Source organism: Mastomys coucha, unplaced genomic scaffold (genome assembly GCF_008632895.1).
Source record: "Mastomys coucha isolate ucsf_1 unplaced genomic scaffold, UCSF_Mcou_1 pScaffold18, whole genome shotgun sequence".
Lineage (NCBI taxonomy): Eukaryota > Metazoa > Chordata > Mammalia > Rodentia > Muridae > Mastomys > Mastomys coucha.
Genome location: NW_022196900.1, coordinates 59,384,836 through 59,397,701, shown reverse-complemented (window position 1 = coordinate 59,397,701; position 12,866 = coordinate 59,384,836). Strand labels below are relative to the sequence as shown.

Genomic DNA, 12,866 nt, shown 5'->3' with positions numbered 1-12,866 from the left:
AAAAAACCAGCAAACTTCCCATTTGGGAAGATATTGCCATATATTTCCCCAGCATTCACTTAGGTTGTTAAACAAATATTTAACCAAGCGGAAGGCAAGGCGACCTGGTAGTTTGCACAAGAGGTATCACTCGGCAGGTGAGGGAACATTGAGGGAACATACCTCCCCCCTTACCGCTGCACACCAGTGCCCTGGCTTGAGCAGGCAAATCGATGGCTATGCTAGATCTGAGAGCCAGAAGCCAGCACAACACACATCCCACATTAGCTAAAGAACTCTCTAAATGTGAGTCCTTAGGTAAAGATGCAGGAGTGCTCTTTGTAAGCATTTTGACTGACCTACCTGTGGCTTTAACATCAACCCAGCCCTGAGATCTAGCGGACTGATTCTCAAGAAATCAATCTACAGCTTGTGGAAAGAGGGATGCTTTCTAACCTGGGCCTGGAAATTTCTTCCAGGGAAGGAGACCAGGGTGTTTTTCCTGGATCTCTCTACCCACCCTCCCTCTCTCCTTCTTACAGGAACATGTATACCTATCCTGGACAGTGACCTAGGTATAAGTGTGAGTAGGGTGAACTGAGCGTGCTTGGTTCCTCTCTTGCATCCCTGATGGGATACATACAACTTATCAAGGATACACCTAAAGACCGCAGCATCCAGCCCTGCCTAGCAAAGCTTACCTAGCCCCACGAAATTCTTCATTCCTTGTCTTAGAGGCACCAGATGAGGTGTGTAGAGCAGAATGGTCATAATAAAGAAAAGAGACAATCACCACCACGGATACCACAAAGCCTGCTGCTGCTGGGTATCAGCCACTCATAAACTGATATTGAGTAGGTAAGTTCCCATACAGCCACCCTATGAAGAGTCGCACCAGGGCAAGCACTAACTCCTTGGGGTCTGCACTTGTAACCAGGTCTTTCCATCATCATAACAAAGGTTGTAATGGGATGAAGGAAAACCACCACTTCACTCCCCCCTGGGGGATGGAAACATTACATAAAAAAAGAAAGAAAGAAAGAGAAAGAGAGAGAGAGAGAGAGAGAGAGAGAGAAAGAAAGAAAGAAAGAAAGAAAGAAAGAAAGAAAGAAAGAAAGAAAGAAAGAAAGAAAGAAAGAAAGAAAAAAGCAACATGGGGCTGGAGTGAAATCCAAGAGGTGGGGATATCATCACTCATGTGGGGAAAGCATACACCAGGCTGTTTTCATTCCTCTTGTCTAATCCTGTCCGGAAACAGTGTTGATTTCCCGTGAAGAACAGATAAGAGCCTTTCAAGAATGTCTTGGATTTGACGCAACAGGGTCTATTTTTGCCCCACATCCGTGTCCTTGAGAAATGCAAATGTAATTATAACCTAAGACTTGTAGATCTAAGAGTCTCCCTCCAAGGTGAGTGACTACATCACACAAGCGAGCCTAACTTGGTCTGAGTCCTAGATATTTTGTCCAGTCTGTCCTGTGAAAATCCGCAGAGAGGGTTGCTCTCAGGGATGTGGCTGCAAATTACACACCAACCGCAGGCCAATGAGCCAGGCACTAGGCCCAGCACTTGCCAGCGTCTTGCCCAGCCTCCCAAGGTGTGCTTACCCCATTATGCCTCTCATTCAACAAGTAAGAAAAAAAATCTTACAGAGGCCACAGAGCTGCTGACCAGACAGGAAAAGGAAAGCCATGCTCTGCGCCGAGCCCCATGGAATGCCAAAGAACCATCTTCATGGCTGATCTACCAGCTGCCATCACTAGCCCCTTAGCAAAGCCCTTGCTTTAAAGTGACTTCTCCAAGTCTGTTTGCCCAGGAACTTTCTTAGGTTACAGGAATGCCAGTTCCAAACCACACCTACAAATACTTCCAGACTGTTTCTTACAATGTTGGCTGATTTGAGGGTCGTGTTGATGGGACAAGTGAGAATCGGGCAAATTTGCTTGCTGGGTCAACTGTGAAAGCTGTCATGTAGCAGAGGCATGAATTATAAACACAAGTAATCCTTCAGAGCAAAACATCCCATGGGATTTAAGGGGAAGGTCTATATTTCAGACAGACCCTGCCACCTACAGAGTGACCTTGGGTAAGCTGCCAACCTTACTTGCCTGGCTTAAAAACAGAGGACCAAAGAAAAGGGGGGGGGAGAGAACCAGCTTCATCAGATTAGTTGGAAAATTAAAGTTAATATTGCGTATGAAATAATTCCTTAAGCCTCAATACTCTATTCAAATCAAGAGATTTAATTATAATTCTTTGCACTCAGCTATTTGGCTAGGATCTTATGTAGAATTTTAATCACCAAGTAGAGTTTGGAGGATGGGGAAAGAAGCAGAGCTAGAGTGGTATCATGGTTAAGAACAAAGCCTCAGCTTCCAGAAAACCAAGTTCAAGTCCTGACTCTTTCATTTGATTTGTTACAAGCACACAAGACAATCTTTGTGTCTCAGTTTCCTTATGTAGAAAAAATAGCAATTCTATGGAAAAATAACAACTCAATTCAATGAGAGCAATAAATTACTGCTTCTTTCAGAGGGTTCCCTCAAAATTATACAAGTTAAATACTAGCAGAAGCCAGAGGTCTGAGGTGCAGCTCAGTAGGAGAATACCTGGTAACCAGCTCCAGGCTCTGAGTTCAGTCCCTAACAGCAATACAAACACCCACCGCTGCCTGCCATGCAGCATTCTAGATGTGCAGACGATTACAGCTCCTCCCTGCCGGGATTTTCATCAAGCAGGCAAACTGGTACTAATGCCTAGCAGCCTGTACTGCAAAACAAACCACTGCAGCAGAGGCAAAGAGCCATAACGATGTGAGCTGCTTGTCAAAGGCATCTGTAAGTCTCTAGGGGCACCCTTGGCAGAAGAAGGAAATGGCTATATGAGTAAAACCCTGGTTCTCTCTTCCCTCTCTGCTTCCAGGTACCCAGTGCCCCTCAAAGCTTTCTCTTCACTCACCCTTGCCTAGAGATCTGCTTCACTCTGTGGCTAATTCCCATCTGTGAAACCAGAACAGCCCTAAATGGGTCCCACAGAGCAGCCAGCTGCAGGACTATGTCCCACACTGCTCCCCCTCTTCCATCTCTTCACCTCTCAGCCCCTAGACCACCCTCACCATTCCTGAGCTCCCACAGCACGGCCCACATCCTCCCCAAGGGCCTCTGCCTTCTCGGGATGCTGTGTTTCATCACTGCTAATGGTATACTTAGTGGCTGTGTAATTATGCTACAGTGGTCTGTTTTATTGCCCCTAAAAGTGAACTACCCCAGAGCCAATCGCAATTCTTCTAGATCTTCCACAGTGATGAGTACCCCCAGGATCTGCCGTCAGTAATTCAGGAAGAAGTTTAATTTATAGACAGGTTCTCCAAATTCCATAGGAGATAATCAGACCAAAACTAGGTTGCCTCTTTTACAAATGCTGGTCCTGACTTACTAAGTTAGTCTTGAGGCATGCTGTGGTTTGTACCATTTGGTTAGGTATGATTGTCTTAGTAGCTATAGCTGGAAAACCCTAATCTGAGTCTTAACAATAAACACTTGTTTCTGGTTTATATAAAATCCAAGCCAGTGGGGACCAGCAGGTGGCTTCAACCACAGAGCAGTAAAGAAGGGAAGCTCCCAGGTTCCTTCCATCAGGTGGCACCTCCAACACATAACTTCTCAAGTTACCATAGCAACCTGCCCGGGAATGTCTTAATGGATATTGCAAGTGGCACTGGATCCTCCCAATCTCATTCCATTGGCTAGTATTTAGTGACATGACTTCACTTAACTAGGAGAGAGCTGTAAATGACTTGTGTTCAAGAAGGGATGACCACAGATTTGCTGGTCAGCTAGCAAGCACTGCCACAAATCTACAGCTCCGAAAATTCTCTAGTGCAGTGACCAACTTTGTCTCTCCAATGGAACTACCAGACTATTCAGCTCACATTAACATTGGAGCACCATACCTGAGTGGTTGGTCCCCTCCTTCAATCCAAAGCCTGGATTTGGGGCTAGAGGGAAAGATGCCAGAGAAATTACCTCGATTCTGTCTGCCCTTCCATGCAGGGACAGCACAACCACTTCCTATATCCAGATGACATCAAAAAGGCAAGAGCACAGGGCTTTAGAAGTAGACAAAATCCTGCCCAAGCCTCTTGCTGGCTAAACACTTGATGCCTGTGTAGAACCGTGGTATACATTTTCCACAATCAGTTCAGAGGGTTCCCAATCTGCCTGTGTCCTCACTGCCCTTCACCCTCCAATTTCCTGGGAATTCATGCTTCCTACCACTGTGTGCATATGTGCCACTTTCCCACAGCCCATAGAATTCTCCTGTTAGACAGACAGTTGGTGTTTGGAGATAGGAGGTCAGTTCTACGCTATCTATGCTACAACTATCCACATCTCAAAGACACGAAAACAGGGTACATGTGACAATCAAAATGTCTGGGTTCAAATCCAAAATCCCTATCTGATAATCATATGAGGTTGGCTGTAATACCAGCCTCTCAGAGTCTGAGTGTCCTTAATCTGTAAATAGACTTTAAAGGTCCAACCATCAACGCTACTGAGTCACAGAAGTCTCACCATAAAGAATGGTACAGGGCATGCAGTGGATGTTCAAGATGTTTAGGACTTCCCTCCACCCTCTCTCCCTGAAGCAGGGATAATGTCCTACTTCCCTGACACTGCACCTCACATATAATAAATATGAGTTGAAATGCACTGGACAAAAGGCTTTCCTGTTAAAAAAAGAAACTTTACCTTGTCCTCAGAACTTCCTTACCGCCCCTCCCCCGCCCCAGTGCATCATTACATCTTGGCATGAACGCTCTTTTAGTACTCAGAATCTTTGAATGGCCACCGAAGCCAAATATCTGGGAGGAGTTGCTCTTCTCCAAAGATTCGGGGTCCGGGGAAGCCTTTGTTTTTAAAGCTCTGTGGAATCTCCTCCTGTGGAGATCTCGGCACTGGCCTAAGGCCAGCTCAGACCCGGGTCTCTACATGGTCCCTGTAAAGCCAAGCACTCCAGACCCTCAGGAGAACCGAGGAGTGCTGCTCCAAGATTCTCAGCTGCATCTCCTGCAAAGCAGCTCTGGACTGGGAGCCCAGCTTTCTGCTTTCTCTAGGAAGCCCAGGATCCTGACGGCAGCCAACAGCTTCCTCTGCCGGTTCGTGGTGCCCTCAGGTGCTTTCCACTTGTGTCTTTTCGTTCTCACAAACAATGTACAGGCTGGATACTACTTAATCCCCATTTTACAGACAAGGAAATTATCAGAAGGTAGTAAATTGGTTAGCAGTTTGCCCAGGAATGTCTCCCAAAGGCCCATGCTTTGAATAGCCAGTCCTTAGCTTATGATGCTACTCTGAAAGCTGTGCTCTATAGGAGCCTGGCTGATGTAAGTTACTGGGATGGGCCTTTGAAGATGCTGACCTGCTCTGATTCCTGTCTGTCACAGTGTGAATATCCTCTCCACCTCACACTCCTACCACCATGGACAGAGCTGTCCAACCCACCTCCTCCTCCATAACAGACTGAAATCCCTCTGACGTTGGAAATCAAAACAGATCTTTCCTTCCATAACCTGTCGCTTTAAAGCATTTGGTCACAACGACACAAGTGTGGTTAACATATAGCCAAGTAGCGAAAGTCCCAATTTGAATGGCCGTCTACTGGATTCAGATCTCACTCTATCTCTGTTATACCATGTCACCTCTCTAAAATGGCTATCAAAGAAGGCCATTCTGTATGTACATACTTGAAAAAATAAACAGTCTAAACTGATTGATCTTCTGGGCTACTTTTTTTTAAATGGGGGTAGGGGTGGGGCTGGAACTTTGGTTCTATGTAAAAGTGGAGGAGAATGTGGATGCCAAACATTATGAGGCCTGGCTTATCAATGTTTAATAACATTTCTGGATCAAAACTCTGCAGAACCTTATTTATGGACAGACAGTTACTGTGAAGCAGGGCCTTTTTATACAACCTTTTCATCTGAGGATGTTGTAGCCCTCTGCTGCCTTGCTGTTAGTGAGAGATGGGGTGTGAAATTTACTGGGTCTGCCAAGATTATCCCATTAAATTATCTGCCCTCTTCCAGTGTAATTCACTCAAGGACAACTGCCTGAGCCATGGGACCCATGGATGTTCAAGCCTGGGTGTTCTGGGGGGCTGTGTCGGTGCAGGAAAAGGAGTGGGGGGGGACATCCCAATGACATCACATCCATCGCGATTCATTGCCTTACCAAAATAAAGTGGATGCCACAATTATCCCATTCCTAAACAAACTGAAAACCCCAACCAAGCTTACTGCAACAAAGAGCGAGCCTTTTTCCTGATGTTTATTTTTATTTTGTATTCGTTAGCTTTTGAGATATTCCTGGCATGCAAGTCAGGCTCCATGTAACAAGCAGCTGCATTTAGTTAAAGATTTTCGAAGCATTCCGCTCTCCCTCCCCCCTTCAACACCATAGAACTTTCTGGGGTCCTAGAAGACTGCTCCTCTCTCCTCCTCATGCACGTCCAGGGGTCCATCTCTCCTGTCACAGCTCAGGGGATCAGTGAAGCCAGGCCCAGGCCTTTCTGTTTGAGAAAGAGCCTGGAAGAGTCAAGTTTTTTCCAGCTATAGCTGGACCTGCCTGGATATGCTCCTCACAGAGATATTGAACTGGCAGTCAGTTCTAGAGAGCAGTCTAATGAATCAGCCCTCCTCCACCTCTACCCCAGGTAATGCACTAAAATGCAAATGCACATGTACTCCATCAAAAGACATCTCATAGCTAGCCGGAAGGAACTACCGGACACACTCCTCAAACCACATCAAAGTGGCATTACTACACTGCAAACATGCAATTCTTTTAGACCAAGAGGCCTGGACCATCCCCAGCATTTTCAGTCTGTGTCTAAGCTAACAGCAAGGATGGTGGGGGCAGTGCAGCACTGTAGGAATGGTAGAATTGACTATTTCCCACCACCTCTGACACCCTCTAGATGGTGTCAAAGAAAACATCTTTCTACTGCCCTTAGAAACCTAAAGATGCACCACCTCTGGACTACACGTTAAAAGAAAGCAAGTATAAGAACTAAACCAGGAGCGACTATGTAGGGTCGAGGTCATCTATGAGAATACCAACTCTCAGGGCTTACAAACCCAGCAAAGCCATCCCCTGGCTATGTGCCCTTGAGAAAGCAGCTTAACACATCTCCATGCCTAACCTGACCCATCCACACAATGAGCTAGTTATACCATCACCTTCCCAGGGTCCTTGTGAGAGTTCTGTGAGTTAATACTAAGGAAGGCTTTAAACAGCAACTAACCCATTAAACAGATTGCACCAAGTACCTGTTAAATAAATTACAGATACAGGAGTACCTTAGAATACTTAGGCTCAAGATTGCATGCTTAGCTGAGATCATAAGACTTTATTCATCAGCTTCTCACAAGCCCAATTACCAGCCCATCTACCAGGAGGGAACATGGGCATGAGAGACACTCCACAGAATAGCTGACATGGGTTGTGGCAGAGAACCTACCATCAACACTCTATTCCTTTTTATCTTCCCTGGAAGGCATCTCAGTGCCCAGGCATCTCCCCTTGCTACAAGTCAATGATGTAGTTGGTCTTTGATACTTTGTGGGTTCTTTTCTCCCACTGTTTATCTCCCTGGTTTCACCCCCTAACAAAAATAGAGGAGAAGAGAGGAGTTAGGAAAATCCTTGGATCTATTTTTTTTCCTTGTTTTTAATTCTTTGACCACAGATACTAACAAACTGTAACCAACCTCCCTAAACAACCAACAACCACCCACCAGCTCTCTCAGGACCCTCTGAAATATTATCCCAAACATCACATAATCACAGAAATTATCTGAGACTGGCAAAATCATGCCTCTACTAGAGCATGAGGCAAATCATAGACAGCTACTATGAACAGATCGAAGGAGCCCCGCAGCCCTACTCCTGGAACACATTCTTGTAATATTTCTGTGATTTTTCTTTTTTAAGAAACCAAAATTCCAAAATTGTCACCACACGGTGGCCCCTATCTTTTCAGTGTTGCTATTTTCTGATTATCGTATAAGCCTATGTGTATCAACCTACATGTGGAATTTTGTATATTATTTCTAGAGGGTCGAACATCCTGAATTTCCTGCATCCTTAGGTAATTCCTCAATTAATTTTTAGGCTGGGGGCACTTCTCTAGTGCTTAACACTCATGGATTTATTTAAGTCTTATAAAACTCTTATAAGGCTCAGGAAATATAATCGCCATGCCTACAATATGAAAAGGAGGATTCAAACTCAGGTCTGTTAATGCCAAAGCCTGAGTTATAGCCATTAAGTTTGGCTAGTGGGTTCCTCTGATACTACTCTTTAAACTAGAATATGGAAAATGAGTAATCTCTGATTACTGGACTGTGTTTTTAACTAAGTGAAGGAAATAACCATACGCTTTTACATATAACCAAAAAGGTTTTCTCTTCTCCACTCAGTCAGCAAAACTGTGGTTCCCTTAATATATTTGCACAAATGCATAGTCTATTTCTCTGCAAAAAGACATTTATATCAACATAAATAAGGTTTAAAAGTATTAGTTCTCCATAGTATACTCTATACTTTTTTTTTTTTTTAATATTTGAAGTGGTGTAGGTGCCTGTCATCAAACCACAGGCAAAAATGTTCCTTTGGATGCAAGTGGCATGCATTTAGAAACATTTTAAAAGTCTAATTTGGAGCCTATTTTCACATGCAGGAGACAGAGAATAAAATAGATCAAAGCTGAGTTTTTGAAAGAACTCTTGGTCTTAGGAGATGTCTCAGTCAAGTAATGTGCCTGCGTCAAGTAATGTGCCTGCCCTACAAACATGAGGAACTGAACTCATTTCCCCAGAACTCATGTAAAAGCTGGACCTGTTAATATAAGCCCAGGCATAGACAAACCCATCCCTCCCAGCTGTATCGATAATCTCCAGCGGAGTGAGAGAACATGTCTCAAAAATCAAGGTAGAGACTGATTGAAGAAGACACTCAACACTGACCTCTGGCTTCACAGGAACACCCACATGCTTACACATGTGCACACATCCACAGAAACACAAACATATATTCCCTGCACCGCACACTCACATACAAAGGTAAAATAAAATAACCACCAAGTATCACAGTCATTGGAGGAACAAAGCAGCCAAGTTTGTTTTCCAATAAAATAAATCACTGATAAGTAAGTGCTGCCAGAGGCAATCTGACCATACACCCTCTACCTATCTTGTCTCTGACTGGTGTCCCCTAGCCATCAAGGTAGGATTTTTCAAACATCCCTAATAAAAGTTGAGGCTGACTGATGAGGGCCCTCAATTCACCAGCAAAGCTGACAGGCTCATGGCCCTCAGGAGACTCCTATACTAAATGAAGTAGGGACGGACACCTACTGACATAGCAATTGGAGAGTTAGAAAATGACAGCTGAGTCTTGGGACACCTCCCTCTGGCTTCAAGCAGCCAAACCACAGAATGAGCACAATTCTGAGAAAGGCTCAGGTAGGTTCCAACAGCCTGCAGCTCTTGGGAGCAGTAATGAGTGTTTATACCTTTTACAGAAGTTCACCTGTGGGCTGGTAGGAGGTAGCTAGGAGGGTCAACAACTAGCAGGCCAGGAACTACGTACATAAAGGCTTTCTCCTCGCTGACAATCAAATAGAAAGTGATGGGAGAATACTGAAATACATTTTTAATTCTTTTAAAGAACTTAATAGATAAAACATATCTCCTCAAGCTGATGTTCTGGGCCACATTGACAGGCAGGGTTACCTTCAAAACCTCAAGCCAGAACAGAGATCAAGATTTACAAAAATGGAGAAGGATTTAAGGCATGGTAAGACTGCAACAGGTTTGAACCTATCATTAGAATACAGAACAGGAAGGAGAGAGGATTTTGGGTAGCTACTGACAACAGTATTGTTTTACATTCACAAATTCATTGCCTGGGTGGCTTTTTAAAAACAGATGGCCAAAAAAGGTAAACACACCTACATCCCTACCTCATCCCATCCCAATCAGCAGAGGCTGTGACCTCAAAATCACTGGCTGAAAGGGTTAAGACAAAGTAAAGGAGCCCACGGGAACAATGGGATTAATCAAGGCCCCCAGGCCAGGAATCCAGCCTTAGGTACATCACCCCAATTGCGCTGGACACGGGTCGGCAGCACGGGCCATTTTCTGCTTTTCACCCAGGTGTGGTGGCAAAGAGCCAGATGTTTGGCGTCCCCAAGCAAAACATCCAGGAGAGCAAACTGTTTACATTTCATCAGTCTTTTCCCTTAAGATAGGGCACCCCTGCTGATGTGCATCTTAATGGCAATTAGAAACTGTATTCACTCCCCCTCACCCCCGTGGAGCTTCTAGATTAGCACACCCACACTTCAGAACTCTATTGGGTGAACGCTGCTCCCGTCCCAGAGTCATCCCCAGGAAAATCAAAATCCGCACCCAGCTTCCTTGCTGAGAGCTTTGTACCAAGAAAGTCACCCCTAGCTTTTAGTAGAAACGAATTCAGCAGTCATTCAGTGAATGGTCCTTTCCTCCAACTGTTTCGTAAACTAGACTCTTCCCTAACTGGCTCACAGATGAATGATAACAAGGAGGGACCTATTTATCTAGAGAAGCTAGGGCCTGGAAGTGGGGGCGGGAAAAGTCCAGGGGCTCCAACACCCCCTCAAGGGATGCATGTTAAAAGTGAGGCCCAAGACCCCCAGAGACTTTAATCAACTTTCCCCCTCCAACTTCCAAAGAATGAATTGGTTGTCTCCACAGGCACAGCGGGCTCTTCCCTCTCATTGTGTATGGGCTCAGACCCAGCGAGGATCCAAGCTTCCCGCAGGGAACTAAGACGCTCCGGCTGCGGGTGGGGGCTTTCTTTAACTGTAGCGATTGTCTCTGGAGATAACCAAAATCAAGTATGTATTAGATGACCCCCTCCCTTTCTTCCACTTCGAAACACACACACACACACACACACACACACACACACGTGCACACACCAGGAGTCCAGAGTATTTTGTAACAGCAGGCCGCCTCTGAGTGTATACTTTGCACAAAGTGGCAGTGTCGGAGCAAAGGTTTTGGTCTGCATGATGACCCTCTAGAGGGCGGGAGGCTCCGAACACCAAGCAGTGAAGACGCAAGGACAAGGGAGTCCTAGGAGTACAGGGCTTTTGTTTGTACGGGTTCGCGGACCGCCCAGGCTCTGTCTGAGGCACTACTGAAAATACAAACTCCCTCTGAGACAGAGAAGTAGATAAACTGGATCCCAGTTGGGATGCGCTAGGAATCCAGAAAGAGATAGGCAAAGGACCAGCATCTCCCCCAACACACACACATCACCTCCAAAATCCTTCTACACTTCCTGTCAGCACTGACAACCACAGCTGGATGCCTAGGACCAGTCCCACAGAGCACCCCAGACCGCAGCAGAGCTTCAGGGCGAGTCCTGGATTGCCTCCCTCCGGCGGCCCGTGCAGGCTGCGGCCGAATGTCTGGCTCCGGGACAGGCGAGGAGCTCACCCGGCACCCAGCTCTGGGAGACCAACGGTGGAACCCGGGCGCGGGCGCCGCTTACCTTGGGCAGCAGCCCCGCGTGCGGCCAGCAGCAGCACGGCCAGCAGCGCCAGCGGTGGCGGGCGCGTCCCGCGGCGGCGCGGCCGGTGCATTCCTCCTCTCGTGGCGGTGCAGGCGGCTCCCTGGCGGCGCGCAGAACATCCACGGGTTCGCCCAGGGCTCCTGGCCACTTCGTCCTGCCCCAGACACTCGCAGGACACCGGGGGGCCTTTGCAAAACTCTTTGTCCCTCTGACCTGCTCCTTCGCCTCCGCTCGGCGGCCCCGGACCTGGGAGCGCGGCTCCCGGTACTCCGCAGCAGCCCTGCCTCGGCCGGCCGTTCAGTCCCAGGCTCTCTGTAGCGCTCTAGCGCACCGTGTGTCTCCAGCTCCCTCCTGAAGAGCGTGCCCAGTGCCCGGGGTTGCGGACTCGGGGCTCACTCGGTCGAGGCTCCTCCAGCTCTCTGCGATCTCTCTTCTCGCCCAACTTGTCACTTTCCACCAACTCCACAACCCAGCGTCCCAGCACGGACCAATGGCAGAGGCGGGCCCAGGCCGGGGTCCCAGCGCCCTCTGCTGCCGCCTCCTGGACCCGCACCTTCCAAGGCATCTCAGAAAGTAGCTCCTACACCTCCTGTAAACCCATCATCGCTCCTCCCCTCAACCTCCGCTCGCTGGGGACCAGCCACCGATGTTGATGGGACCCTTGAGACATTTTGACAGAGAAGGACTTTGGGGAGGGGGATGGCCTTGCAGAGCAATATGTGACTGGGCAAGTTGGGAAGCCCAGATTTTAACTGTCTTTCTCTGCCACTGCCTTGGGTGAGGGAACACGTATAGATGTTGTACAATGCCCCATTTAGTTTCTTCTTTCCCAAGAGTTGTTTAAGGGGGAGCCCAAATACAAGTGGCTCATGTGTCTTCTTGTTTTTAATCCTAGGTTCACTACATTTACATCAAGCTCATCTGATCTGCTTCTTTTAGGACATTAGCGGGAGATTCTTCTGGGTTGTTTATTGTCACTGTCCCTTGGTCTCCTGAAAGCTGTTTCTCTGCCTTCCGAATATGAGCATAGAGTAATATTTCAACGTGTTTCTTCATATTTTATATCATGTAGGTGTTCTGTTTCTTTACATTAAGGTTATTTCTCTTGCTCTCATTCAGCTAAGCAAGTCTATAACCTCCTACTTACATTACTAATGGTGCTTTTATTCTTTTTTCCTGATTTGCCATTTATTAATTTTGTAACTCATAGATGCTCTTAGGAGTTCCGTGCCAAGGACATCCTAGATGATATAAAGTGAGTACC

The 12,866-nt window shown here is 46.6% G+C and overlaps 1 protein-coding gene across 1 annotated transcript in view; it reads right to left on the bottom strand.

Annotated features, from left to right (window-relative positions):
• Ror1 (receptor tyrosine kinase like orphan receptor 1) overlaps positions 1–12,091 on the bottom strand; it is a 357,307-nt gene extending 345,216 nt beyond the window's left edge. Inside the window, exon 1 of the mRNA XM_031377942.1 lies at positions 11,582–12,091. Coding sequence (XP_031233802.1) covers positions 11,582–11,672 — 91 coding nt within the window. The 5' untranslated portion in view covers positions 11,673–12,091. The remainder of the gene's footprint in view (positions 1–11,581) is intronic.
• Positions 12,092–12,866: the final 775 nt, after the last annotated feature.